This window comes from Cryphonectria parasitica (assembly GCF_011745365.1).
Source record: "Cryphonectria parasitica EP155 unplaced genomic scaffold M406scaffold_5, whole genome shotgun sequence".
Classification (NCBI taxonomy): domain Eukaryota; kingdom Fungi; phylum Ascomycota; class Sordariomycetes; order Diaporthales; family Cryphonectriaceae; genus Cryphonectria; species Cryphonectria parasitica.
This window is the reverse complement of record NW_024468913.1, coordinates 3,989,394-4,014,945: the sequence shown is the minus strand read 5'-3', so window position 1 is coordinate 4,014,945 and position 25,552 is coordinate 3,989,394. Positions and strand designations below refer to the sequence as shown.

General features: G+C 53.0%; 8 protein-coding genes across 8 annotated transcripts; 4 read left to right on the top strand and 4 right to left on the bottom strand.

Annotated features, from left to right (window-relative positions):
* Nucleotides 1-536: 536 nt before the first annotated feature.
* Nucleotides 537-2,765, bottom strand: M406DRAFT_292479 (peptidase C1B, bleomycin hydrolase). Its single transcript, XM_040919032.1, has 5 exons — nucleotides 2,467-2,765; nucleotides 2,050-2,289; nucleotides 1,834-1,991; nucleotides 955-1,729; nucleotides 537-855 (listed from the first exon to the last, which is right to left on the bottom strand). The coding sequence occupies exons 1-5, from the start codon at nucleotides 2,697-2,699 to the stop codon at nucleotides 732-734; spliced, it is 1,530 nt and encodes a 509-aa protein (XP_040776120.1). The 5' UTR covers nucleotides 2,700-2,765; the 3' UTR covers nucleotides 537-731.
* Nucleotides 2,766-3,052: 287 nt separating this feature from the next.
* HEX-1 (translational initiation) lies at nucleotides 3,053-5,969 on the bottom strand. Its single transcript, XM_040926187.1, has 4 exons — nucleotides 5,255-5,969; nucleotides 4,467-5,035; nucleotides 3,871-4,119; nucleotides 3,053-3,776 (listed from the first exon to the last, which is right to left on the bottom strand). The coding sequence occupies exons 2-4, from the start codon at nucleotides 4,486-4,488 to the stop codon at nucleotides 3,592-3,594; spliced, it is 456 nt and encodes a 151-aa protein (XP_040776119.1). The 5' UTR covers nucleotides 4,489-5,035; nucleotides 5,255-5,969; the 3' UTR covers nucleotides 3,053-3,591.
* A 2,951-nt stretch (nucleotides 5,970-8,920) lies between these two features.
* M406DRAFT_352095 (uncharacterized protein) lies at nucleotides 8,921-12,482 on the top strand (the record flags this gene model as incomplete). The annotated part of the gene is made up of 2 exons (XM_040922666.1): nucleotides 8,921-8,953; nucleotides 9,030-12,482. 2 exons carry the CDS (start codon nucleotides 8,921-8,923, stop codon nucleotides 12,372-12,374), a joined length of 3,378 nt encoding a protein of 1,125 aa, XP_040776118.1. The 3' UTR covers nucleotides 12,375-12,482.
* Nucleotides 12,483-12,926: 444 nt separating this feature from the next.
* M406DRAFT_331468 (uncharacterized protein) lies at nucleotides 12,927-14,758 on the bottom strand (the record flags this gene model as incomplete). Its single annotated transcript, XM_040920634.1, has 5 exons — nucleotides 12,927-12,953; nucleotides 13,075-13,233; nucleotides 13,476-13,678; nucleotides 13,897-14,338; nucleotides 14,507-14,758. The coding sequence occupies 5 exons, from the start codon at nucleotides 14,756-14,758 to the stop codon at nucleotides 12,927-12,929; spliced, it is 1,083 nt and encodes a 360-aa protein (XP_040776117.1).
* Nucleotides 14,759-15,874: 1,116 nt separating this feature from the next.
* Nucleotides 15,875-16,687, top strand: M406DRAFT_352094 (uncharacterized protein; the record flags this gene model as incomplete). The annotated part of the gene is made up of 1 exon (XM_040922665.1): nucleotides 15,875-16,687. The coding sequence occupies exon 1, from the start codon at nucleotides 16,115-16,117 to the stop codon at nucleotides 16,685-16,687; it is 573 nt and encodes a 190-aa protein (XP_040776116.1). The 5' UTR covers nucleotides 15,875-16,114.
* A 536-nt stretch (nucleotides 16,688-17,223) lies between these two features.
* M406DRAFT_258781 (uncharacterized protein) lies at nucleotides 17,224-19,462 on the top strand (the record flags this gene model as incomplete). Its single annotated transcript, XM_040917254.1, has 2 exons — nucleotides 17,224-17,875; nucleotides 18,018-19,462. Coding segments are annotated over 2 exons (2,097 nt in total), but the record flags the coding sequence as incomplete, so codon positions are not given.
* A 689-nt stretch (nucleotides 19,463-20,151) lies between these two features.
* On the bottom strand, nucleotides 20,152-21,072 carry M406DRAFT_240932 (purine and uridine phosphorylase; the record flags this gene model as incomplete). The annotated part of the gene is made up of 1 exon (XM_040916137.1): nucleotides 20,152-21,072. A coding segment is annotated over one exon (921 nt), but the record flags the coding sequence as incomplete, so codon positions are not given.
* A 705-nt stretch (nucleotides 21,073-21,777) lies between these two features.
* Nucleotides 21,778-25,002, top strand: M406DRAFT_331464 (TPR-like protein; the record flags this gene model as incomplete). The annotated part of the gene is made up of 3 exons (XM_040920633.1): nucleotides 21,778-23,647; nucleotides 23,699-23,893; nucleotides 23,933-25,002. 3 exons carry the CDS (start codon nucleotides 21,778-21,780, stop codon nucleotides 25,000-25,002), a joined length of 3,135 nt encoding a protein of 1,044 aa, XP_040776113.1.
* Between the last annotated feature and the right edge of the window lie 550 nt (nucleotides 25,003-25,552).

Below are 25,552 nucleotides of genomic sequence, written 5' to 3'. Positions count from 1 at the left end.
ACAGACAAGCGACCCTAAGGCATGTACTCATGCACTCCTGTACTCAAATATGTATGTCTGCCTTGGCCAGACCAAGTTGATGAGGGGGCGTAAGAGAATGGCAAAGAGCGGTCTGTATGCATGTATGTAACTCTGTTTTGTTCTTTCTCCTTTCTCCTTTCCCCTTTCTTTTCTTTTCCCCGCCTCTCATCTCATTGCAGAGGAGGTGATCTTGATGCAACACTGGGGCCAGGCCGGGTCGAATTGGTGTGTATGACAACAGACAACTAACCTTCTTCCCGGGCCGGCAACGTGCGCCACCACCGCTCACACATATGAACGCGAGGCTTACAGTGCTTGGAGGAAAGATGCCGTACTTACACGTGCCGGCTATTCTGCTCTCTGCCGGGGGCCAGTAGGCTCATACCGGGCCACATGGAAGAGGAGGCCCCCGGGGGGGGGGGGGCAAAGCTGGGTTGATTGACCGAGGGAATTTGCGTCCCGATGTTTTGTTTCTTTTGACGTAATGTGTATCACTTCCTCATGCAAGTCGAGTTAAATAATCTGTACAATTAAATATATTCATACTGCAGCCTCCTGCGGCATGCATTGGTGCGACCTTTTCTTGTATACGAAGGGTGAACATGGGCTAGATGATGCGGCTGTGCTGCTGTTCATGCTGCTGCCGCTGCCGCCGCCGAGGGAAACAAAAAATCCATTGGTTCTCAATCAGACAGGTAATGAGTACCCCCTCATGCAAGAGAGCCCATGGGATCCCAGAGAGGAAGGACGATGGGCTCCTTCTTGCGCACATCCTTGACCTCTTTGGACAAGAAACGTGGGTCGACCACAGCTTGGTAGACAAACTCGTCCATCCTATGAGAGAAAATGTGTCAGTAAGAAGCAAGATCTGCACCAACACAAGAGATAATATAGAGAGAGGGGGGGGGGAGGAGATAAGGGACATGCACATACCAAGCATCAGTCATAACCCACCACCCTTCCATGCCGCGATCTGCGCCCCAGCTGTTCTGCACCCGCCACCTGACCGTCTTGCCGGTCCTCTCATCGACATGCACAGCGGTGAGAACCATGGCATGCGTCATGGCGCTCTCGCCCGTCCGCAGGCGCGAGGCCTTGTCCATGCCCAGCATGCTCACGTTGAAGCCGAGCTCGTAGTCGATGAGGGCCACGTCCATGACACCCGACGCGTCGCTGAACTGGCCGACGTCGCTGCCGAAGAAGACGGGCAGGCCGGCCTTGAGCATGCTGACGCAGGCGTTCTTGAGGGTCTGCATGTCGACGTTGATGTAGGTGATGCCCCGGCCGCCGACCATGTTGCCCAGCCTGTCGACGGTCAGCAGCGACAGAGGCGGGTTGCGCGGATCGTGCACCAGCGAGACGAGCCCCGCCAGGACCGACGAGGTCACGCGGAAGTCGGCGCTCCAGATGTCGCTCGCGAAGTCGAGGGGCGTGGCGCTGACCTCCCTGGCTCGGCCGCTCTTGTCGACAAACTGCCAGGTGAACTCGTCGCTGGGGGTAGGCGGCGGGCCCAGGGTCAGGGTGAGGATGGAATGGATCTCCTTGACCATCTTGGCCTTGGCCGCGGCAATGGAGGATGCGGTGGTGGAGGGTGACTTGAGCATGGACCGGAGGATGAGGGCGTCCTCGCGCAGCTTAGTGAAGATGAGGGAGTTGATGACGGAACTGGACTTGGCGTTGAAGGAGTCGGGGTAGAGAACCTGGGGGACTGTGTGCGTGTGAGAAAAGAAGAGCAAGTAGAGAAGCGTTCTGAGTGGTTCTGTCATGGGCACAGAGGGGAATATGGCAAGAATTCCATCAGAAAACACGTACCCAGCCCGTACTTGGTCACGAGGTTGTAGACCATATCCCACTGACCACCATCAGAGAGCGGCGCCTGCACGAGAGTCTGGACGAGCCGAGAGTCCAGGTCCAGGTCAGCTGTGTCGATGATCTGCTCCAGGAAGAAGTTTGCCTTCTCCAGCTTATCCCTGATAGGTTGGATCAAGAGTCAGCCGCTGTCCAAGGAAACAGATGAAGATAACCTACCAGAAGAACAGCCATGCCTGGCTCAGCTCAAACGACTCCAGGTTGTACTTTTGCATGAGGGCGACCCGGAAGACATTGGTGGCCGCAAAGAGCCAGCACCGGCCACTGCTGCGCTGGTTGGTGATGGGCGCGCCCTCGAAGGGAATCTTGATATTGTAGACCTGCTGGTCGGCGATCTTGGCGGAGCGAGAGGTCAGGACGTCAGAAGGGTTGGCGGCGGACAGGGCCGAGAGGGCGAGCCTATTTCAAACAGAGAAAAGAGGTGAGAAACAATGACCAGAGACAGAGAAATATAACATCGTCTTCACACCATCGGATCTCATCTCACAATACACACCGTGCACACACACAATCAAATATATACAGAGATTATATATCAAATAGGTTGAAATATAAGGGAAGAGAGTAATAATATACCTGTTCTTGGGATCCTTCAGCAGCCTGGTCTGCCAGTCCTCCAGCTCTCCAACGTCGAGGGTAGAGGGCGAGTGCCTCAGCGCACCGAGTGTCTTCTCGTTGAGCGGGCCGTCGACCTCGACAAAGCCATCCTCGTTGATGGCCTGTTTCTTCTCCAGGTCGAGGGCGCGGAGGCGCTCGGCAACTGCCCGTCCGGCAGCGGCAGATGATGGTGTGGACTGGTTTGCACCCATAGCTACTCTCTTCACTGCCACTCTATTGTGATGTGTGTTATATGTTGTAGATATGAGCAATATAAGATGAAAATGAAGAATTGTTGCTAGAAGAGGAAAAGAGAGAACGGGGTGGGGGGCGAGAGCGCGAGAGAGAGGGTACCCCTCATGTGAAACGTGGAGGGAAGGTGGTGGTGGTGGGAAAAGTGCTTATCGGACCCGAGGAATAGATAGATCCATGTGCCCCCCACAGTCGTTGAGCTTGAGCCATCCAGTCCAGCTCACTGCGCAGCAGCCAGCAAGGTACTCACTCGGCCAAGCAGTGTAAACAAGGCACTTACACACATTCAAGCACAGCAAATTTTTTTTGATTGTTTTTTTACAACAGTCGATGTATTCCCAATGCTGCAATCTCAATTATCTCCTGAGGTCCATGTACACACAAAAGACTGACTATGTCTAGATCATCCTGACATGGAAATACTCAAGTTAGAGGCTAAAATCCTGGATTCCCAAGAAGCCTTCCCCCCAACCCAGTCGTGCCAGTTCGCCCTTTTTTGTGTCATGAATATCTTTGCAACAGGCCCGAACGACGAGAATGTACGTTTTCCCCTAGAGACTTTGGAGCATTCATTTGTACCATCATAAAACCCTCATTACCTCATATCGACAATAAAAAAAGAAGAAGAAAGAAGCAAGAAGAAACGAAGAAGAAAACAAGACAAGCACCAAATGGCGTCTCGCCCGCAAGAGATCAACACCAAGCTCAGAGCCGCCCCCTGAGTAAGAAAGGGCCGGCGAGCTGCAGTGGATCACCAGGCAGGGGAAAAATGAGAGACACACACACTCTCAGGCTTGACATTGCCCACAATGGCCCTCGCCCCATGCTCCTTTCCTTTTTCATTTTTCTCCTCTACAGCGACGAGCCGTGCAGCACCTTCATGTCCACTGCCATCTCCTTGCCGTGATGGTGAACCACCAGCACACGCAAAGATCCCCGACCCGAGTCGAAGGCCTTGGACAGGCGCTCCCACAGGTTGGACTGTTCGCTGACCGGCAGGCTCTGCTTGACATCGCCCGTCTCGGTCATGGCAACGACTGAAGATCCACAGCGTTAGCTTTTCAGTTACACGCGCTCGTCGGATAGGAAAGAAGATAAAGGGCCCAGAAAAAAAAAGAGGACAGGGCTTACCGTTGCCGTCCTGGAGGTCAAGAACGCGGTATTGCTTCATGATGGGACCGCGCATGGTCTGGACGACGACGCTGGGCGCCGGGTTGTGGACCTGGGAGGACTCCTCGTGGAGCTGCTTGGTGAACAGGTCGACTCCCAGGTAGCGGTGCTGGCCGGTGGCATTGGAGCTCGAGATGCGGATCACCTGGCACGGGTGGCCCTGGAGCATAAGGATATCGCCGATCCGGATGTGGTGGCAGGGGATGGTGACTGTATAGGGCGCAGGGTCCTCAGAGTAAGCCGAGTGTTCATGTCGAGGGTGGCTCTCCCGAACCTCCACCACCACCTCCCCAGTCTTATGCTCATGATGATGAGGATGAGAATGATGATGTTGATGATGACGCCCTTCGGGATGGACGACACGGTCCGCCAACTTATGGAGGCCGTGCCGGAAAGAGTGATAATGGCCTACGACGGGGAGGGCATTCAGATTGGAGAAGTGGCAAGGAGGTTTGAGAGAGAGAGGGGGGGGGGGGGGAAGGGAGGAGGGAACCAAATTGGTACATCTGTAGTTTACGAAGCAGAGAAACAAAGCAGCACTCGGGGACAAAACTCACCATCCTCGTCAAAGTAACCCATGTTGACTTTCTGTTCGTCGTGGCGATGGCGGTGGTGTTGATGATGCTTGGGGCGCTCAGAGCGGTCCAACTCGATGGTCTCCTCGACACGGACGGAATCCCTCACAAATGGGCGGATTCGGGGAGTCTCGACGGTAGTGTCGTCGACGCGGACGGTCTCCTTGATCACAGGTCGGCGGTAAGATCCGTCGACGGTGGTCTCGCTGACGTGAACGCTCTCCTTGACGGCGGGACGGTGGTGGTGGTGATGATGAGATTCGTCGATGACGGTCTCGTCGATGTGGACGCTCTCCTGGACGACAGGTCGGCGGTGTTGTTGGTGATACGATCCGTCGACAGTGGTCTCGGTCACGCGGACGTCCTCACGGTAGCCGGGTTGATATCGAGCACGGTACTCACGCTCGATCTTGTCGATAGGCGAATAGTACTGCTCGGACAGGTGCTCGTGTTGACGATGCTCCTCCTGCTCGTGATGGTGATGGTGGTGGTGACGAGGCCGGTGGGCGTCGATCTCGATGTGGGTGTCAGAGTAGGTGGAACGAGCAGGCCTGTTCACATACGACAAAAAAAGCAATGCAGAGTCAGCAGTGGGCTTCTTGCACAGAGAGGAGGAAGAGATGGAGGAGGAGGCTGGCAGAGGCAGTTGGGCTTTTCATCTGGCGACATCAGGAATCACGCCAGCGACCACACGATTTCATGGGGGAAGACCTGGCGCCGTCTCTCAAGGAAAAGGACTGCAACGAAAACAGATGGGTATTGGGCAATACCTGGGCTGTTGCTCCTTGAGCTCTTCGCGGTAATACTCCTCACGACGGACACCGGGGCGGCGGCGATAACGTTCGTCTTCCCTCTCCCTGACGATGCGGACCTCTTCCTCAGAGTAGCGACGCTGCTCTCCGCGAGGCGGAAGGTCGGCAGCAGAAGCGGCGGAGTGGGAAGAGTACTGACTACCTTCCCGCCCGGGCCTTTGGTGGTGGTGAGGAGGGAGCTCGATCTGCACCTCCTCGTGGGTGGTCGTGACCGACTCCTTCTGCTCGGCGTCGCGGTACGACGAGGGGAAGATGCTGAAGGGGACGGGGACTCTCGCTTCAAAATCCAGGTTGACTGCCTTGTATGGGCGCACAGAGTCGTCTTCTTCTCAACCTCGTCGCTCCAAAAGACGTTGACTGTTCAAGTCAAGGTCTCAGGAGACAAGAGGAAGAAAAAAAGATTTCCTCTGGCTTCTTCCTGGGGAAAGAAGTCGAAAGAAAAAGAGAGAGAAAGAGAAGGACCCTACCAATTGGATGGAACGGACTCCTTCTGTTTGGACTCTGGATTTTTCGATCGAGTTCCGGGCGTGGTTGGAGGAAGAAGAAGAAGCAGAAGAAGAGGGACTGAGGTTTCAAAGAGAAAGATTTGATTCCCAGATGAGGCTCTGTGTATGTGTATGCTTGCTCTTGATCTGCTCGATTGAGGAGGAGAGGACGTTGGCGTTGAGCGTATGTGTGGGAAAGAGAGAAAGAGAGAGGAGGGACTAGATCAGAAACAAGAGGGAAGGAAACGTGGGAAGAATAGAAGAGGAGGGAAGAAGAGAAGGCGGGCCATTGAAATAGTCCCCCAGAGAGCTACTTCTCCTCCCTCTTCCATCCTCCTCTCCTCTTCCTCGTCTCTCGTTGGACTGGACGGTTGCTACGGCGCTTGCTACCGGCCATGCATGTGGCCCCAGGGCCCAAGCTCCCTCCAAAGAGAGGTGTGTTTACTTTGGGTGGGGACCTGTGCCCAGAGCTACACAGCCGCAGCTTGTCCATGTTTATCCCATCCCTAAACAAGCCTAGCTTGACAGCCAGCCAGACAGCCAGACAGCCAGACAGGCTGGACCAGGGCTTCCAGCTCCGGGTGACCCCTGTCCTCGTGTGTCTTGTGTGTGTCTGACACCCCGATTCTGCCAGGCCGGCTCGGCGCGAGTCCACCAGATTGGACAGCAAGACACATACACACACAGAGAGAGAAAGAGAGGACACGAGAAGGGGGGCACAAAGTAGTAGGTGAGCTGCCTGCCCTAGGAGACGTTGCTTGTCTCGGCAGCAAGACAGCACTACAGGGCTTCAGCCTAGATACTAAGTAAGTAGTGGCCGTCAGGCCTTGAGGACCACGACGGCTCAGGCACCGTCATGCACACTACACTGTTGGTGCGTCCGTAAGTGTACGTCGCCATTAAAGAATGCCCAACCACCCTATTTCTCAAGTTGATAGGTCTTTGTTCCCGTACAGCCGGGGTGGGGGTGAGAACTGGCAGGTTGGACCTGGATCTGAAATAAGATGGATCTGACTTTTCTCTCTTTTCCCCCCTCTCTCGCGCATCAGAGATGGCTGGGGAAGTGGAGCAGGAGGTGATAGACGTGCAACACAACGCAATTGGCTTTCCAGGATGGGGTTTTCTTCCCCAGCCACTCCAGCCCGTCTTTTCTGCATCCCCAGCCAGCCTGCCCAGGATGCTTGCTGCCACCTCAGCTGCATCTCTAGCAGCAACACCGCAGATACTTAGGGCCGTCGCCTGTCTACCTAACTCAGGCTTCAGCGACAACATCTTCCATCGGGAGCGGGAGAGATGATATCTCTCTGGAAGGTGACTTGGTTCTACACAAAAGATACACACCCACAGAAAAGAGAGTGTGTAAAGGTGGGTGGGGTGGATGGACGGGATGGATGGGATGACCTGGTTTGTTGCCATGGGAACGCTCGCGCCAACCCGTAGGTCAATGTAACCAGCCCCCTGGGCCCCAAGATTTTGAATGAAACCCTTCTTTCCGGTTGAGCGGTTGAGGATCTTTCACATGTCGCCCCCCCCCCCCTACCTGGCACGCCTGGATCACATCTCAAAGATCGAAGCAGTGGATGTTTGTCTTGAAAACAAATCAAGGAAAATGGGGACTGCCACGACAGCTTTTGACCGAGGATGTCAAGATACCTCCCGTAGTGTTTGGACACTTTCACAACTAGATGACGTTTTGAGCGCGGGACCTACTGGTCCAGCAAAAGACTTAATGCTGTTGAGAATGACGAGTTCTCTGGTGCAAGACTGCAAGCTGGCCCTGGAAAGTAAAAATTCACCTTGGGCTATTTAAGCACTCTGTAATATGGTAGTAGACCCTGTTAACTGCTCCTTGCTGCGCACACTTTCCATGATGAGAAGGAGACGACGTATATAAACCCTTCCCCCCCCCCTTTCGGTGGAGGTATCAAATGTCAAGAGCGAAGGCCGTCCTCTTTCTACTGGGGCCCTTTCTGGCATGGCCGTCGTCGTCAGGCTCGAGTCGGCGGCGGTAGACTCGTCCTCCGACGCCCGAGAGAGCATTTAACTCTCTACCACGCCCAGCTGCTTGGATATACGGTCGAATCGGGTCCCAAAGGGGGCGCGACGGCGGCGAGGGCGTACAAGGCAGGGGAGTTGTTTGCCAAAGCCTTGGAGAAAGAAGAAAAAAAAAAAGAAAAAAGCTCTTCTACCAGTGCTTTCCAGCCAAAGAGAAGACGTGACAGCCATCTGGGGAGCCGCCGGGCCCAGTACTCGCCCACGAGCTCGGCCAGCCAGTTCACAGAGGGATTGATTTCACGATCACTGCCGGTGGATGTGACGTTATACATCGCACTAGGGATAAGGTCCCAATACATGGAAACAGTACGACAGCCCCCGGTGTTGCGGGCGTACACTCTGAGGCCAGTAATATCACACGTGGGGCCGATACTGTCATGAGATCCGATGGCTCCGCTGCACGAGCTTTCGACAAGCATCTCCGAAACCACCTCTTCTGGTTGGAATCTCTGCCCCAGGAGTTCCGACATGGCTACTGGCTGACTACGCTCAAAACTAACCTGGTTGGTGGTCTGGCGACGGTCTCCTCGGGCCAAGCTGGTCCAGTATGTGGAGGACCTAGCCAAGCAAATAAAACAATGGAGGAAGTGCTGGTAGGTCATAAAAAAAGACTTCAAACTTCCCTTCGAATATTTAAAAAAAAGATTGCGCACAATTATTGCGAGCCAACGAGGGATGTGAAGCAACGGCTCCATGAGGCAGAGGAAACAATTGCCTATCCGGAGAAACACCACCGTGGTATTTGCCGAGGGTTTACGTCAGAAATGTCATAGGGTGCCGAAAAAATTGTTGTCAGAGAAGAAGGAACGTGGAGAGGGAGTGGATGGGGGGTTTCTTCGTTGTAGTTTTTTCTTCTTCCCTTTTCTCTTCTTGTTGGTCTTGCTTCTTTTTTCTCCTTCATTTGTATATCAACAAATGATCGAGGTGATGTCACTACTTACATAATCAACCATATGTACTAGTATGATTCACTCCAGCACTGCGTTTCTGTACCCCACATTCTTGACGCTGCCTGTTTCCCCAAGCATAGCAGCCAACCGCCGATATTGCCTCCAGGACAAACCTCGTCGTGGTTCTCAAAAATATGAAGCAACGCTTCTCGTCTCTGGATGTCAAGGTATGTCTTCTGCCTTGCTGATGCTGCGGGCGAGCCATGCCGGCTGACTGTTCTTCCTCTCTTTCTCCATGGCTAGGTCGCCGCCCATGAACTGTCCCAGGGCTTGGTCGGCCTTCGCCTGGCCAACATCTACGACATCTCCTCCAAGAAGATCCTCCTCAAGTTCGCCGTGGCTGGGAAGCGAGAACAGCTCCTCATCGACTCCGGGTTCCGGACCCACTTGACCGAGTTCACGCGAGCTACTGCTGCTGCCCCCTCCGCCTTTACTGCACGCTTGAGAAAGTTTCTCAAGACACGGAGATGCTCGTCTATATCACAGGTTGGGACGGACAGGATCATGGAGCTCCAGTTCAGCGACGGCGCCTACCGCCTGTATCTCGAGTTCTTTGCTGCCGGCAATGTCATCCTCACCGACGCCGACCTCAAGATCCTGGCTATCCTGCGCAACGTCTCCGAGGGCGAAGGCCAGGAACCTCAGAGGGCCGGTCTGACATACTCGCTCGAAAATCGCCAGAACTATGGTGGCGTGCCTCCTCTGGTTCGAGAGCGGGTCCGCGGCGCGCTCTCGGCGTCGGTCAAGAAGGCCGAGGCAGCTGAAGCAGCCCTCGCCAAGAAAAAACACAAGAGAAAACCCGGCGATGAGCTGAGGAGGGGCCTGACGACCTCATTGGAAGAACTACCTCCTGTCGTGGTCGATCATGCCTTTGCGGCAACCGGGTTCGAGCCCACCGTCATGCCGGGCGAGGTGCTCGAGAACGATGTGCTCTTCGAGGCACTCTTCCATGCACTGGAGGAAGCCCGCAGGATAGTGGACGAGGTGACCAGCGCAGCCACCTGCAAAGGTTACATTGTCGCCAGAAAGCGCGATGCCAAGGGGGGCGACCATCCCTCGACGCCGGAGGCTGAGAAGGCGCAGGGGCTCTTATACGAAGATTTCCAGCCATTCTTGCCTCATAAATACGAACACGACCCCCAGTACACCATCCTGACCTTTGACAGCTTCAACAAGACCCTTGATGAGTTCTTCTCTTCCATCGAGGGCCAGAAGCTGGAGGCCAGGCTGAGCGACCGCGAAGCCACCGCAAAGAGGAAGCTCGAGGCGGTCCGGGCCATACAGGAGCAGAAGGTCGAGGGTCTCAAGACGGCGCAGATACTCAATCTGCGCAAAGCTGGTGCTATTGAAGCCAACGCAGACCGTGTGGCGGAGGCGATCGATGCTGTCAATGGTCTCATCTCCCAAGGCATGGACTGGGTCAACATCGGCAAGCTGATCGCGCGGGAGCAAAAACGACACAACGCGGTCGCGGAAATCATTAAGCTGCCCTTGGACCTGGAACGGAACATGATCACCCTACTTCTGGCAGAGGAAGAGGTCGATGCGGAGGAACACAGAGGAGAAGAAGCGGACGGAGGAGATGACACCAGCTCTGAGGACTCTGAGGAGGATGCCAACGAGGAGGAGGAGTTGGACAAGGAAGACAAGGCTCAGTCGCCTGACAATAGACTTGTCATCGAGATCAATCTCGGTCTGACGCCATTTGCAAACGCCCGCGACTACTACGACCAGAAGAAGGTGGCTGCCGTGAAAGAGCAGAGGACCGTGGAGCAATCTGTAGCAGCGCTGAAGAGCGCCGAGAAGAAGATTGTGCAGGACCTCAAGAAGGGTCTAAAACAGGAGAAGCCGACGCTGCAACCTACGCGCCGTCAGATGTGGTTCGAGAAGTTTTTGTGGTTTATATCCTCAGATGGATACCTCGTCGTCGGCGGCCGAGACGCCAGCCAGAACGAAATGTTATACAGGAAGCATCTTGGAAAGGGGGATATCTATGTGCACGCTGACATGCATGGCGCAGCATCTGTCATTATCAAAAACAACCCCAAAACCCCCGATGCACCCGTTCCGCCAGCGACCTTGGCCCAAGCCGGGAGCTTGTCGGTCTGCTCATCCAACGCTTGGGACTCAAAGGCCGGAATGGGGGCCTGGTGGGTCAACGCCGAGCAGGTGTCCAAGTCTGCACCTACTGGCGAGTATCTCCCGACCGGAAGCTTCATGGTGCGGGGCAACAAGAACATCCTGACACCCCAACCTCTCGTCCTTGGGTTTGGTTTCGTGTTCAAAATCAGCGAGGAGAGCAAGGCCAATCACGTCAAGCACAGGCTCGTCGAAGCAGACGAGTCTCAGCCTGCTGGCGCTAGGGGTCCCATCGGTCATATAGATGGTGGTGCCACCAAGCATCGATCTGGCGAGTTCGAGCAAGTGAAGGACGGTGCCGACGAATCAGAGGAAGAACAAGACGAAGTTGAAAATCACGACAGGCGGAATCCGCTGCAGACTAATGTGGAACAGGAGGAGGAAGATGACGAGGATGAGGGGGATGCTATTGCTGTTCATGATGACGATGATGAGGATCTGGACGGTGATTTTGTTGATCATGTGAAGGATGACTACCAGAAGTTGAGCATCGGGGAACCAGCGGAGGCAATGATGTCTGGTGCCCTGGTCGCAGACGCCACAGCTGATGGAGGCGCCGTGAGCGCAGTCGAAAACGGGTCAGGCGACCAGGAAGACGACACTGGTACTGGTGCACCTGATGGAGCCATCTCAGGCACTGCCGAAGAGAAACCCGCCGCCAGTGAGACCACTGCGGACGGTTCCGTACCACAAAATAACGGGGCACCAGCAAAGCGCGGGCGGCGTGCCAAGCAAAAGAAGATTGCTGCAAAGTACAAAGACCAGGATGAAGAAGATCGCGCCATGCACGAGCAGCTCATCGGCGCCGCCAAGGGTCGCCAGAAGGCCGAAGAAGAAGCCAGAGCCAAGGTTGAGAAGCAGGCAGAGGAAGAAGCACGACGCGAGAGGCGCAGGCAAGCACAGGAAAAGCAGAAACAGAAGACGGCCGAGCACGAGGAGATGCGGCGGCTGATGCTCGACGAGGGCCTCGAGGTTCTGGATGATAGCGAGGAGCAGGCCGTGACGCCGCTGGATGCCCTGATCGGAACACCACTGCCTGGTGATGAGATCCTCCAGGCCATACCCGTCTGTGCACCCTGGGCAGCCATGTCAAAGTGCAAGTACAAGGTGAAGATCCAGCCCGGCCCGACAAAGAAGGGCAAGGCGATCAAGGAGATGCTCGAGAGGTGGAAGGTTGCTGCTACGAAGAGGGGGAGCATCGATGAGCAGGCTAGGGACCCGGAGAGGATGTGGCCGCGCGAGGTGGAGCTGATCAAGAGCTTCAAGCCCGAAGAGGGGAACAACGTCGTACCGGTAGGCAAGATGACGATCATGATGACCGGTGGCACAGCAGGTGGGAAAAAGGCAGGAGGAGGAGGAGGCGGCGGAGGAGGCAGCAAAGGTGGTGGCAAGGGTGGAGCGAAACAAGGCAAAGGTGGAAGAGGTGGGAAGGGAGGGAAGAAAAATTGAGCGAGCATCTTGTCTTGGGGCCCGTCAACATCTGTCTGAGAGTAGTCTAGGCGGCCTTGAAGGTCTGTAACCAGCACGTCGAAGGCTCCTTGATGAGTTCATCCACCCAACGCCACCAATGCTCCTCCGTACGAGTGCCCCGACGCCCGTCTTCCGGAAATGCGAATGTTGGCTTTTCTTAGCATTATTGAGTGTGTCCGATGCTAGCGGATCGCCAGTTGAGATCTCGGACAACCCAGCTAACTCTGTCTCTGCCTTGCAACCTTTCAAATTTCAACAAATTGAATCATGTGGCGAAGGAGATGAGAGAGTGCTCGGTGCAGGGGGAATTTTGGCCATCACAATGTGGGATTTTAGTCCTACGATGTCTGTGAAGTTTTCTGAGCTTGCAACGGTTCAGTTTGTGTCTTGTAGTAACAGGTGTAATGTCGTGGATGTCTCAGCTTGGTGATTGTGGGGGGTTGAATATGACATTCGGCAGTCCTTGCTTACGGAGGCTCCACGGTATATATGCAAAGGCATAAGCATATAATTACTATTATAGTTCCCATTTTACTCGACCTTGAGACGGTGTACTATCTGGAGAAATATGAACCACCAATTCACCACCCCTTTCTTCTAAAATGAAGTCTTTCAGCCCTCTGCCCTCTGCAATCGTATCCTCTTCATCCAAATATGCTTCTGTGAGCTTTTCCCGCACCTGCTCGACAGCGGACTGAAGACTGCGTGCGCCGAGGTGGGCGTCGTAGCTGGCTTCGGCGAGCGCGCGGCAGACAGCGCCGTCGCGCGGCACCCGTAAATGGACGTCTCCTAGGAGTTGTTCATCGGTGTCTGCGGTCAGACGGACCGGCTCGCGCACCTGCTGGCACAGCTCCAAGAGAAACCTTGCTTATTTGTCAGCCAACTTGAGTATTGTGTTCCCCCGTCGACACTATACGAGCACTGACTTATGCGCTGCCACTGTCTGTTCCAAAAGCGAGAATGGCAGGAAAGGTATGAAGTCAGAGACGCGCCCGGTTAGTGGAGCCTAGATATTCTTTGTATCAGATGCATTCTTTCCGCGATCTTTTCCGTGAAGGTGGAAAAAAAAAAACCACTGACATCAAAGCGCGTTCGGAAGCCGTCCTTGATAATCTTGGATAAATCCCTCGCTGCCTTATCCTGGAGCTCTGGGTCCTCGCTGAATATTGCCTGGTTATCGCTGCAAAAGTCCTGGATGTCTCTATTTATCGCATTTGTACCAAGAATGAAAATGGTCTGTGAACAGTCAACCTTGTTCAGGTTTCTGCGATCTCGGTAATCTCCTATAGCGAATATCAGCTGAAGAGTTTCAGTCACAAATTTACACTCTAATAGATAAGTAAATTCACTATACCAGTGTCAAAAGGTAGCAGCAGTGCCTGATGAATATCGCGAGTAGTCTTCTCAGATTCGTCGAAGAACACGATAGATCGCTCTCCTGTATGACGCGCGAGAAAGTTGTTGAGTGGAGCGCCCTCATTGGCACCGTGATAAGGCTTACGGGGACCAAACAACTCAATTTCTCTGGTGACAGTGGTGCAGTCGACGACCTCGAGCTCCAGTGAGAGAAGGTATCCTAGGCGTCTAGCAAGCTCCGTCTTGCCATGGCCGCTGGGTCCAGCAAAAGCCAGCACAAGAGGCTTGGAACCCTGGTTGTTTCCCTTGGCGAGATTCGTCAGAAATTTCTTGAGCAGGCGGCTAGACGCAAGTGATTGTCCGACTAGAAAGTACGGTATACCGAGAAGAGGCTCAGCATTCCGCCGACTAGCGACTTGCTTCTGCCGCAGGGAAGGCCGCTTTAGTTTATCAGCTTTAGCGAGATAGTATTGTTGAGTGAGATTTATCGTCTGCATGAGCTTATTCTTCACCCCTTTTGTGAACCAATCCGGGTCTGGGTCTTTGCTTTCGTCTGGAGCATTCTTCATCTGCTTCTTTCCGGAGAGCTCCTCAATATAAGGCTTGTAGCAGACATGGGGGATCGTCCCGGGAGGTACGCCGAGACCCAGAAGTATGGCGCCACCATTTGTGTCGTATCAGCCCCAATATTTTGACTATTAACGATCGCGAAAGCAAGGAGGGGAACTCCAGAAGGATGAACAGCACAGTCGGACAATCGCTTCATTGTTCGTCGAGACAGAGTAGAACATGGAGGGCACCCCTTCCACTGGGCTATTGAATGCCTCTCTCAGGCGTTCCGGATCAAACCTGTCTAGATGGTTCGAGATAAGTCGTGCAGTCCACCCGTGTTGCACTGCTCCCAGGAGCACTCGGAGATCGAGGTCCTCAGCAGCATTGGCGAGGGCCTCTGGCGAGGGACGAGGGAATTTTGGCAGTTGGAAGTCCCATTCGTTCTTGGCGTGCATTTCGAGAGAGCACCGTATTTGTGGACTCGGCGTTTCGAGGACAGCTTCGCCTGGCTCATCCTCATTGTCGGAAGCTATGCCTTCGCTGTCGACATCAGCTTTCTCAGCTGCGACTGGATCTGATAGCGGACGTTCTCGTAAACGCGCTTCATAAGGTGTCTTTAATGGATAGTGAGTTCCTCTCCAAGAGTCTTTACTCTTGAGTGGGAGCTCGCCTGTTTCATTCTGAAGACTTCCACCAGAACTGGAGTAAGGCAGCTCGCCATGCTTCCAACTACCCGTCAGAGGACTTGCTGATCCTGATGAGCGGGAAGCTTTTGGCCAGATCCTCTGGTTTTCCTTTGTCGGACCTAGTGAGGCGGATTCTTGGCTTGCTACACCAGAGGCTTGGCGAGCAACAGGACAGTATCTGGACAACCTGGCGAGATGAGTTTTGACATTTTCGGCATCGTTATGATATTTCTGATCTCTAGTTAGTCCGCGGATATATGATGCTCAAGGTCCTTCTTACCTGGAGCAACGCGATAGCCCGATCCTCGCTAATGTTGCAACTCTGCACGAGATGATCAACTACTTCACGATCCGGAGCCATGCTCTTTAGTATTCAGACCAATCAATGAGGGATCAAGTCAAGACTTCGGTCGGACTCGAAGCGGCAGAAGCTCAATGGGATGTCGAAGCAAGAGAGCTTTTGTTGGCATCAGGCCGCCATATCATAGATGTGGGAATGGACTGGGTGTCAGAGTACACCTGTCTGTATGTGATCGGGCCGAGTCAAACATCGATTACTTCCCAAAGAGCCTTAATATACCTAAATTTGGAAAAGATGCGCGGTCCTCTCCATAACGCCCTGTTTTAAATGCTGTCAGCACTGCATGCATGTACTGTACAAGTAGATACATAAAGCCCTGCGGCTAGAGTACTTCGAAGAGCCTTGCCGGAAAGCTTTCGCTCGTGTGGGTGCAATACTGTCTTGGGGATTCATATGGTAGGGCTTTGGTCGCACATGTTGGAAATCGAAAAGCGAATGTGGCACAGTGCGAGACATTACTCCCCCGCGGACCATGACCGTTATTTCTGCAGCCTCAAAATTGTTGTGACATCTTATGAGGCTCTGAATCTCAACAGGCATTTGAAATAAGCCTTGAAAATCCTCTATAACCCGCTCTCTCCGGCAATTTACCTGCTCAGCGCCCAGTCTCGCTAGCATCTTCCTTCCCTGAGCTTCAAATGCTACGCCATTATGGATATGGATACTATGCTGAGAACTGAACAGCAGCAAGTGGTTGATGAGAGCATCGCACTGCAATCTGAGAATGCAGTTTTCGTACCGACCTAAATGCTGCCAACGCCGCTATGGATGCTATGCTCACGGATCTTGAAGCTGCCGAGGAGTCACTGCAGCGAGAACAGGCCTTGTTGGTTCAGAAAGATGCCGAAATCAACAGACTAAAGCAGCAACTTGATTTCCATACCGCTTCACTCTCATTGCACACAACGAATCAGCCGAATGCAGAATTAGACCAGCTTCAAGCGCGCCTTCAGGATCTCGAAACAAACCTCCAGGATGCAGACCGTCAGGACCACGAGCAGGCGGCCGAGATGCATGCCTTGAAAGCCCGCCTGCAGAAGACCCTCGCGCAGCTGAAGCACCTGGAAAAGGAATACACAGCGCTTCTTGAGCAGCAAGCCCCCGCCCAGCTTGGGCTGCAGGCAGAGATCGAGTTGGAAATGCAAAAGCAGGTGGACGAGCTACAGTACCTGGTTGATTTCTACAAGCAGAACTGGGAGGAAGCGTCCTATCAGATCAAGGATGCCCGGGATAGGCAAGAGGAGCTGCGGCAGAGTATCATAGTCAAGAACCAGCAGCTCCGGAACCAGGAGGCCCAAATCCAAGGACTCAAGCTACAGCTCGGAATCCCTATATGATAGACAAGCCTAAGTTAGGCCTTATTCGTCACAAGGGTAGCTGATGAAGAAATGAATCAAGGCTCTAGCGAGCTGATGCTGGGATTGCTGCTTACAGTGCGCTCTTTTATCTTGTAATATAATTATCATATGAATTCTATCAATGTTCCTATAAGGTTGTACGAATTTAGTAGGAGCATGAGCTCTAAAGTCTTGGGAAAGGAACCGGCCTACTTGGAGTCTGCGTTTGCTGCTGAACGCTCTTCATGTGATCTTCAGTGGGCAAAATAAGGCTGTCAAAGCGCGGTGGAAGCTTTGATCACGGGTTGCAGGTGTATTGTAATCGTAGGGAATGCATCGGATGAATGAAAGTATTCCTTTCTTTTGATCCTTGCCCCGATCGCCTCATTTCTCGTATCTGACGGATGCAGCAGTACTATTACACAGTAAAGCTGCATATACATCACACTTGATGCGAAGCTATACTTGTTGGATATATAAACACGTGCTGTGGAGTTGTGGCGTGCTGCGCAGCCGTTTTGCTAAATCCAATAATACTCGAGTTCGGCTATTCGGACGAGTACATCTACTGCGAGTGCGGCTGGAGCTCTTACTACAACTACGCGTTCCGATGCAACAGTTGTTGTTCGCGAGAGAGCGATTGGGTGTATCATGAGCCTGGCGCTTTGCTTAGCTTCCTCAAGAATCTTCAGAAGCCTGATGATGTCAATATTCTTATCCTCGGAGAGACCGGCGTTGGCAAGTCCACATTTATTAACGCCTTTGTCAACTACCTGACATTTGAAAAGCTCGACGAAGCAATCGAATGTAATCATTTCAACTGGGCTATCCCGACTTCGTTTGCAGTTCAGAGAATGAACAGGTCGCGCTCTGGTGATGAGATCGAGGAAGTCAAGATCATGGTAGGTTCTTCCCGGAATGATGAAGCGGATGGGAGTAAAGGAGCATCTGCTACACAGGAAACATCCGTTCACTCCATTGCCATTGGCTGTCACACTATTCGCTTGATTGATACTCCTGGTATCGGCGATACTCGGGGTGTTGCGTATGATGAGAAGAATATAGCTGATATCCTCAATACGCTGCAGAGCTATAATGAGCTGCATGGAATCTTGTTTCTTCTTAAGAGCAATAGCGCTCGTCTTACTGTTACCTTCAACTTCTGTATGAAAGAACTGCTCACTCATCGTAAGGCATACCACATTCTTTTGTCTCTTCAAGACTTTTCTCCATCATCCCTTCTATTTGCTCTGCAAGATACTTTGAGCGATATCTCTGAAAGCAACTCCTGAGATGTTCAAGGCGAATCGCTAACTGCAGATACCTACAGTTCACCGCAGTACAGCTAAAAATATGGTTTTTAGCTTCACTAACACTCGCATATCAAACTATATGCCTGGAGATACCTTCGGCCCTCTGAAGGCGCTGCTCAGTCAGCATTCCGACGTTGGCCTGCATTTAACCACGGAGAGAACCTATTGCTTTGATTCCGAGGCCTTCAGGTATCTAGCTGCGCTCAAGCAAGGTGTTCCGCTGCCGAATAAGCAGGATTTTGATCTCAGCTGGGAACGCTTACGGGAAGAGACTCTTCGATTAATCGAGCATTTCAAATCAAGCCCACTGCATCGCATCCAGAATACTATCAGCCTGAATAGGGCCCGGCAGCTCATCCTGGAGCTCACAAAGCCCATGGCGGACGTTGCACAGATGATCCGGGTTAATATGGCGCGATGTGAGGACCAGAAAGGGGAACTGGAGAATCTACGCCTATCCGGGGAGGATCTGCGGAGACGATTAAATCTACAGAGGACACAATTCAGAGCTATACCATTGGATCGCCCCCGAACCGTCTGCAAGAACCAGCACTGCATCGAAGTCCAGGATGATGGCACCGGAACCGGCACAGTCGTTACTGACTATAAGACACATTGCCACACGGCATGCTACTTGTCCAATGTACAGATCGAACGCGTCGCTGATCCGGGTCTGATAAATTGCTATGCGATGGACGAGAGTGGCAACTCTCGCGGCGATGCTTGCAAGCATCATTGGATGGAACATATGCACGTCACAGTCGAACTGCAGGAATATACTGCGACCATATTAGACCCTCAGATCGAGAAGCAGCTCAAGTCGCACGCTGACGACACCACGCTCCGGGCCACAGCGATCAACCAGATCAACAAGGAAGTCAGCGAGTATCAGATGGAGCACGAGAAGATCCGTCAGGCGGCTGCGGAATTCGGCCTCTTCCTCCAAAAGCACTCCATTACGGCGTACAATGATGCGACCCTGGCGTACCTCGACATGCTCATCACGGACGAGGAGACCAAGATTCACGCCGCAAAGAAAAGCCGCCTCTCGGCTCTTGAGAACGAACGCCGCCTCGCAAATCTTCAGGAGGACGGCCGCCGCCATGAGGAGCTCGTGAAAACTCTGACGGCTACCATGAGCCGTCGCGGAGGCTCAAGCGCGGTTATGGACCAGGCCGATGTCGACCGAAGGATCCAGGAGCTGTTTGGTCTGAAGCACTTCGGACAACAGCTTCGCGACGTGAAGGATACACTGGTCGCCGCCCACAATGCTACGTATCGTGAGCGACCATACCGTGTCCGCATGGGCGGAGGAGTGGGCCTCGGTGCTGGTTTGAGGAATGTGTACGGTGTGGGCCCAACAGTCAATAACAACAGGATGAGACCATATGCGAAAGAACCGTCGAGAAGGGCAGACAGCGTGTCTCTGCGCTCAAGTCCTTCGTCATCGGATGAGTCATAACTGCCTTCTCCACTTTACGATGTTCCCTTAACTAGGAGGCCATTAACCTAACTTAAAAGCATGTTTTCATACTTCTCACCTCTTCTTTTCCTACGTAGGTTTGCGTCGGGTACACCTATAACTCAGTGATAATGTGGTTAGTCATGATGCGATCCTTTGAGGGTTTCTAAGTGAATTAGAGCATAAGTCAGCAGTTCTGGCTGTAAACTCTGTAATAAGTAAGTGTCGGAGCAAATGTATACGGTTAAGGCCAATGAATACGGCATCCGTATCCTCCAAACGAAGTAATTAGCAGATTCATATCATGAATGCACGAAGACCATTTAGACCCGAGACTCCTGGCAGTAAGTAAAGTATAATTAGAGGTGAACATTGACAAACAGTGTGCTAAAAAGGAGGACTGCATGATCATTGATAAGCTATGCTCTAGTTATATATTCCTGTCGCAACGGCTGCAACGCAAAAATCATGGAAAGCTACCCAAAGTGCATCGTCATACTCCCATGATTATCTCGAAAGTTATTGGTCGTGATCCGACCCGCATTGTGGCCTACCGATACTAAATGACTGTTCTCTGGGCTTGGGTATAGGCTCTCATGGTCCTTGGACCCAGCATTGTTCGCACCGCTATCCGTTTTTGCTTTCGCCTCTCGCGAGACCTCCTGCGGTATCATTTTCGGCATCTGTTTCGCCATGTTGAGCAAGATTTCGCGCGCATATGCTGCCGCCGCCGCAGCTGCAAACTTCTGCCACGCGTCGTTCTTATGGGAATCGGCATAGTCCGAGATCCCACAGATGACCAGACAGGGAAATACGTCCATAAGCCCAGCTGCCTCCATATCGAAGCATAGCGCGTTATTATGTTTGCGGCTCAGAGCATCACGGGCCCCGGGGCTCTTCATGAGCGTGTCGCCGGACAGGATGGTACTGTAGTGAACGACAATGTGGTCTCCGGTCTCCCTCGTCTTTCGGGCTACTTCCATGTCGCTTTCATGCTCGGCGCACACTGTCCCGGGCTGATGGGTGAAGGGTGCTAGGAAGAGCCTGTCGGGGACCTGAGGCCTGTCGTAGAACTGCTTCTTCAAGTTTGGATACTCCAGAAAGCGGGATAGATGGACCTTGAGAACATCTTCATCGCCCGTTCGCAAGTACCCGTACTTGTCTTCGACCTTATTGACGACACTGAGCAACAGACGCGGTGGCTTTGCCAGGGTCCTGGTGACCTCGAACCCCTCGTCGGCTGTCCTCTTTCCAAAGTCGTACTGCACCACAGCCGGACCGGACTCGGGCGCTCCGACGACAACGTCACCGAGGCGGACATCGTGCTCTGGATAGTGCGGAATGCCACCACCAATTCCAACCAGGAGCCCAATGGTCACATTAGGGAACGTCAGGCGAATGTTTGGGACAGTCTGAGCGGTAGCAACTGTCCCTTGCTCCCCGCGCGGGGGGCCTACGACGACGACGTTGTGGTCGCCGATGCGGCCGAGAATATACTCGTTGTCATCGCCATGGGCTGTAGGAATCTCAGATCGATAACGCTCATCCAGCATCATGGTGAGTGCCCGCATTTCCAGCGGCTTGACGTAGACCAGGCCGACGGTGAAATCGCCAGCCGGCGGGCAATCCAATCCTGTACTTGTCATGCTCTGTGACGCTCGAGCTGTCAGAACCGCCTCGTTACACAATGTATTTGAAAGATAATGAACCTAATGTGCCAAAGGCGAACGGGAGAGAAAAACACACATGGGTGAATATGATTATAATGAGCCCAATGAAAATTCAGTCCAGTGCTACGAGCGAGCAGAAGAGTGATGGCAGAACTTTGAAGGGAGTAAAGGACGAGCGGTCCTTGCAGCGGGTCCGCTAAGGGTAGATGGAAGTACAGAGCCTCGTCGACTCACCCTCTCACACCCCGCCATTTCAAATGTCTTTTCTGGCAGTGCTCAAAGTAGTGGCAGTGAGCCCAGCCCACATATGTACATATGTACGTTACGTGCTAAATTCTCACCTCAGATCCACTTGCTGATGCCACAGCAGTTTGGGGCGAACTGTCACGGGTCTCTGGGAACATTGGAAGCCAGTGCCTTTGATAACCGCCTGTTCTACTGAGCCACTTTCGATGTCAGCTTTGAGCAGCTGGTTGGGGGCTGTAAAAAGGTGCCCAGTAGTTAGAGAACTCCCAGAGCCTCAGGTTCCCCCACTCCAGTCTGCTTCAGATTTTCGCCGTGAAGATCACCGGCAAGCTTACCTAGGTAGGTGCGGTGTTTTCTACTCCCCCTTTCATCGTAGCCATCTACGACGCACCCCATACCATGACAGACATTGCAGAGCCCGAGATACGATCAAGGGGCACCCAAAGATCGAGTGAACCCGACCGTCCAAGCTTCAGAACGAGCTATGTGGAGAGACAATACAACAACTCCGTCGGGTTCAACAACGGGACAATTTCAAACTATTTCATCTTGAGCTCGGACGCTGCTCATCGAGTCGACCTCCCGGGAAGCTCATCACCCCAGGACAGTTCGGACAGCACCGAGATCCAGACGGGGCAAGCCTTGTACAAATCTAAACATTGGTATCAATCTAAAGTCATATTCGACAAAGCCCTGCACAGTCCAAACTCCACACTGTCTGAAAGAGAGCGAAATCGCGTCCGCTACAACCTAGCCCACGCTCACTTTGCCCTGGCTGAGTTCTCTGACGCTACCCGTCACTTTCAAGCGCTGGTGGACACACACGATGAGAAAGGCGAGGAATACGAACTAGCTGTCTCTGATAGTCGATTCTGGCTTGGGCGTTGCTTCTATCACCGAGGGCAGTACGAAAAGGCTTCGCAGCAGTTCCGCATCTTCTTGCGAACCTACAAGGAGGAGCGTGCCACCAGCGAAGCCGACGCGATCAAAGCGACCGACGGCCGACTCTGGCTCGGCTTGACGTTCGAACGACTGGGCGAATACGAAGGCGCTACCGAACAGCTACAGACGGCCTTTGATATACAGAATGAGATAGCACCGGACGACTTGGCCACGCTTGCATGCCGCCACCACCTCGCAAATTTCTTCTATAAGAGGAAAGAATTCTTGCGGGCCCATCAGCACTTTCATGCCCTGTTTCACGCCGAGGAACGTCTTAATGGCCCGGAGAGGGGGCAAGCTGTCATGACCCGATGCATGTTGGCCTTCTGCCTCGCGAAGCTCCGGCGCTACGACGAAGCCCAGCCACATCTGGAACGAGTCTCGGATTACATGAACGCGCAACCATGTAGAACAAGCGATCAACTTCGAGACAAAGGGCTCGTGTGCTACTGGTTAGGTCGTATTGCCGTTGAACGTATGATGAAGCACAAGCACCGCGACTTCGTCCCAAAGGCAACGTACCTCCTGCAGAGCGCCCGGCAGGATATCTCCGCTGCCATAGAAAAAGACAAAACAAACGACTGGTTAGTGGAGGATCTTGGGGATTGCAAGCATTATCAGGCCCACGTCATGATTATTCGCGGGGATTTTGCTGATGCTGAACAAACCTTCCGAGAAACCATTGATGATACCGTTCAAGTCACCGGAGAAAGACAGATTGCAAGTCGCGTTGGACTGGCGCGCAGCTTCTTGGAGCAAAGAAAGTTCGACGAGGCCAAGTCGACACTCGAAGAGGCCGTCTGCTCTACGACGCCCATTGAGCACTGCCAGCATACAGGAAGGGACCTGGCCGCGTGCCTGGCGCTGCTCGGCGAAACCTATCTTGAGCTTGAGAAGCCCAGCAAAGCTCGAGACTGCCTTCAGACCGTCGTGGACGCCGTGCCCGAGATGCCCAGCGAGCCCTACACCACCGCTCAGCATGAGCTCGCCATCGCCATGTTCGAGCTGAGGGACTTCGCTGGCGCCTGTAAATACTTCCAGGCAGCGTATGACATTAGGAGACTCCAATTTCCCCAAAGACAAGACGAGTCTCGCAGTTGGCTTGCGTGGGCTCTCTGTGAGGCCTCGCGCTTTCAGGAGGCTGAACCGTATTTACGCACTACACTTACCGCGCTTCCGGAACCTCCGCACCGCACTCGACAGCTGGTCTTTGTTCATGGGAAGTCTCGCTACTATATGGGACGCGTTCTCTACCATCAAAAGGATTGGAGAGGAGCGGTGAAGCACTTCGAAGATGCCTTGCCCCTGCTCCATGCCGTCCATAAACGTATGGGGGCTAGGCGATCAGCTTATCATGAATGCCAATACTATATGGCAGTGAGTCTATTCAATCTGCGCCAACAGACTACCAAAGCTCGGCAAATACTCGAGGAATTGTTGCAGATTAATCCTGAAGGGGAACCTGCTGCAATCACAAGCCCACGGCTCATTTCAATTCCCTACTGGCTCGGACGAGTCTTTATGTTTCAGCATAAACCTCGAGAGGCTGAGGAGTGGTTTTCCAAAGGCCTTGGTACGCTAAGCGGCGAAACAACCCTCCCTTTGCATCCAGATATTTCCACCCAAGAAGTAACGTATCAATATGCACGCTGCCTGTTCAAATTGGATTCACATGGCGTCGACAGAATGGGTGAAAGCATCGAGGCTGTACAGGGTGTCCTTGACCGCCTCCCACAGGTTTGCTCAAAAGAGGACGAAGAATTGTACGAGGACAGTCGCTGGCTACTTGGCCGGGGCTTTTACCTGACGGGAAAGTTCGATGAAGCCCGCGACTATCTAAAATCAAGCATCACGGTCTTGGAGAGAAGATACGGCCATGACGACAGAAGTACCTCGTTTGCTAGGGCCATTCTAGCAGATTGTCTCTGCGAGCTTCAACTTGACAGCGAGGCTGACCTGCTGGTGACCTGGGCCGCCAACCAATCGGACACAAAGGCATACACCGACGCTGTTCTCATCAAAGCTATCGGTAGCTACTGGCTAGGTCGCCGGGCGTACAAGGCTGGACGGTCCAAGGAGAAGGGAGCCGAAGCACATTTTACTGCGGCGCTCAATCTGCTGGCATCATACAAGGTCAACAAAGTCAGATGGAATCGCATACGGTTCGATAGCCGGCACTTCCTCGCAAGAATAAAGTTGGGGCACAAGCAGTATAGCGAAGCTGGTGATCTATTCCAGGAGCTGGCCATACAGGCGCATGAGGCCGGGGAGCTGGCTCATGCGGTCGATAACCAGTACTACCTCGGATGCAGTCTTTCAGAGCAGGGCAGATTCGACGAGGCTTTCCCTGTGTTTCAAAAAGTCCTCGACGGTGACCACGACGGCAGGCTCGTGGAGAACGCAAGTTGGTGGAGTCAATTCCAGCTTGCAAGGTGTCTGTCCCACATGGGAAAACTCATGGAAGCAAAAGACAAGTTTGCATACGCCGCGGAGAGTCCTGATCCTTTGTTGAGGCCCAGAGCTCGCTTGCGCTTGGGGCAGACCATTTTTCGCCTCGATGACTACGAGGAAGCCAGAGATATTTTCCAGTCCATCCTTGACCAACCCGACCAGGCCACTGCCCAATGTATCAGCGATGCTCGCTCCTGGCTTGCACGGAGTCTTTCGAAGCTGGAGAAGTGACAAAACGCCGGCATATCTCCTCCAGGTCGCCATGGACGGACTCCAGTCCCAAAAGTATGGCATAACTTGTTAGACGCGCAGTACTCACTCCGGCGCCTTTGGCTCAGAACTGAGGAGCATGTTTGGGCAGGTAGGATAGGCTTGATGTTATAAACCATCCAATATGCAGGTCACGGAACATAATATATAACAAGTCACAAGCAGCAGCAAGGACCAGGTGTCACAATCGAACTTTCGACACACAAGTCTTCATAAGCTTTTCATTTCAGGAATGTTAACTTCCTTGAGCTACTTTGATTATAGCGAGAATGAAGCAATAACCGAGACTGTATTTTTTCAATAAAAAATAAAAAATTTCTACCCAGAGTATATTGTGAACAAAGCGATCTATATCTTGCTGGCTAGCTGGAATATCGAGTTGATGCGAGCTTATATTCTGTTCTCATATACATCGCGTTCTGCTTCAAAATAATAGACAAGATCATAAGATTTTCCACCTCTCCCTACGGCCTTTCATCGATATTATGACCAGCTAATTGTCTCTATGGCC